This window comes from Acanthisitta chloris, unplaced genomic scaffold (assembly GCF_000695815.1).
Source record: "Acanthisitta chloris isolate BGI_N310 unplaced genomic scaffold, ASM69581v1 scaffold37697, whole genome shotgun sequence".
In the NCBI taxonomy this organism is placed as follows: domain Eukaryota; kingdom Metazoa; phylum Chordata; class Aves; order Passeriformes; family Acanthisittidae; genus Acanthisitta; species Acanthisitta chloris.
The window spans coordinates 37,356-38,354 of NW_008684916.1; the positions used below are offsets into that span (position 1 = coordinate 37,356).

General features: G+C 62.5%; 1 protein-coding gene across 1 annotated transcript in view; it reads right to left on the bottom strand.

Annotated features, from left to right (window-relative positions):
* PROX1 (prospero homeobox 1) overlaps window positions 1–999 on the bottom strand; it is a 36,672-nt gene that overhangs the window by 34,957 nt on the left and 716 nt on the right. Inside the window, 2 exon segments of the mRNA XM_009079500.1 lie at window positions 1–3; window positions 5–999. The exon segment at window positions 1–3 is cut by the window's left edge and continues 67 nt beyond it; the exon segment at window positions 5–999 is cut by the window's right edge and continues 24 nt beyond it. Coding sequence (XP_009077748.1) covers window positions 1–3; window positions 5–999 — 998 coding nt within the window.

Sequence of the window (999 nt, forward strand, 5' to 3'; positions counted from 1 at the left end):
GGACCCGTCCGCGGGGCTGGGGGGGTGGCCCGGGGAGCAAGGGTGGTGGTTCATGTGGTGTGATGACATCTTGGTCCTCAGGCTGGTGGTCTCCCGGGTCAGGTCGAGGGATTCGGGGGAGGCACGCTCTTTCCCCGGGAAGGAGGCCGATGGGGCACCCAGGGGGCTCTGGAAGGGGTATGCCATGGGGGGCAGCGGGAAGGGGTGGCGGAAGGAGGAGGTGGAGAAGCCGGCGGTGGCTGAGAGCGGGGACTGGTGCAGGGAGGCGTGGTGGCCGCCGGCCGGCGGGGCCCAGGCCGATTGGTCAGAGGAGTTTTTGCGGACGACGAGGGGCAGCGCCTCGGTTTGGTCGGTGGCGCCAGGCATGGGGACGCTGCCGAAGGTGTCAAGAGGGTTGGGAATGATGACGTCCCCAAAGCACTGCAGGCGCTGGTTGGCCGTGTGGAAGTTGTGATTCTCCCCGTTGACGGCGAACCTTGCCTGTGGGATCTGGAGAGGCGGGAAGACCTGAGGAAGCTGGCGGGAGGGCTTGGATGAGAAAACTTTGACCACTGTGTCCACGACTTGTGACATGGCAGTGTTCAGCTCCTGCTTCAGTGTCTCGGCCAAGTGTTTGCCTTCAGGGTGGAAGGCGTTTGGCCCTTGCTCCTTCTCCTTAGGACCTTCTCTTTTTGGCTTGTTCTCTGCTATCTCCTGCTCCCGGATGAGGGCCCGCGCCCGGTCAATGAACTGCCCCGGGTCCAGCTCGCACATCTCATTGTCTGATCTGCTGACAGAGTCACCGGCCCGCGCGTCCATGGTTTCGGAGCGCATGCTGTCTTCAGACAGGTTGCCATCTTCATCATTTTCGGAATCAGTGCTGTCGTAGATCTGGTAGAACTTCTCCTGCAGCTGGCGCAGCTGCTTCTGCATGTCCTCCAGCTGCTGCTTCAGCTGTCTGCGCTCCTCCCGCTTCTGCTCTTTCCTCGCCGAAACCAGCTGCTGGAAACTCTGCTGCTG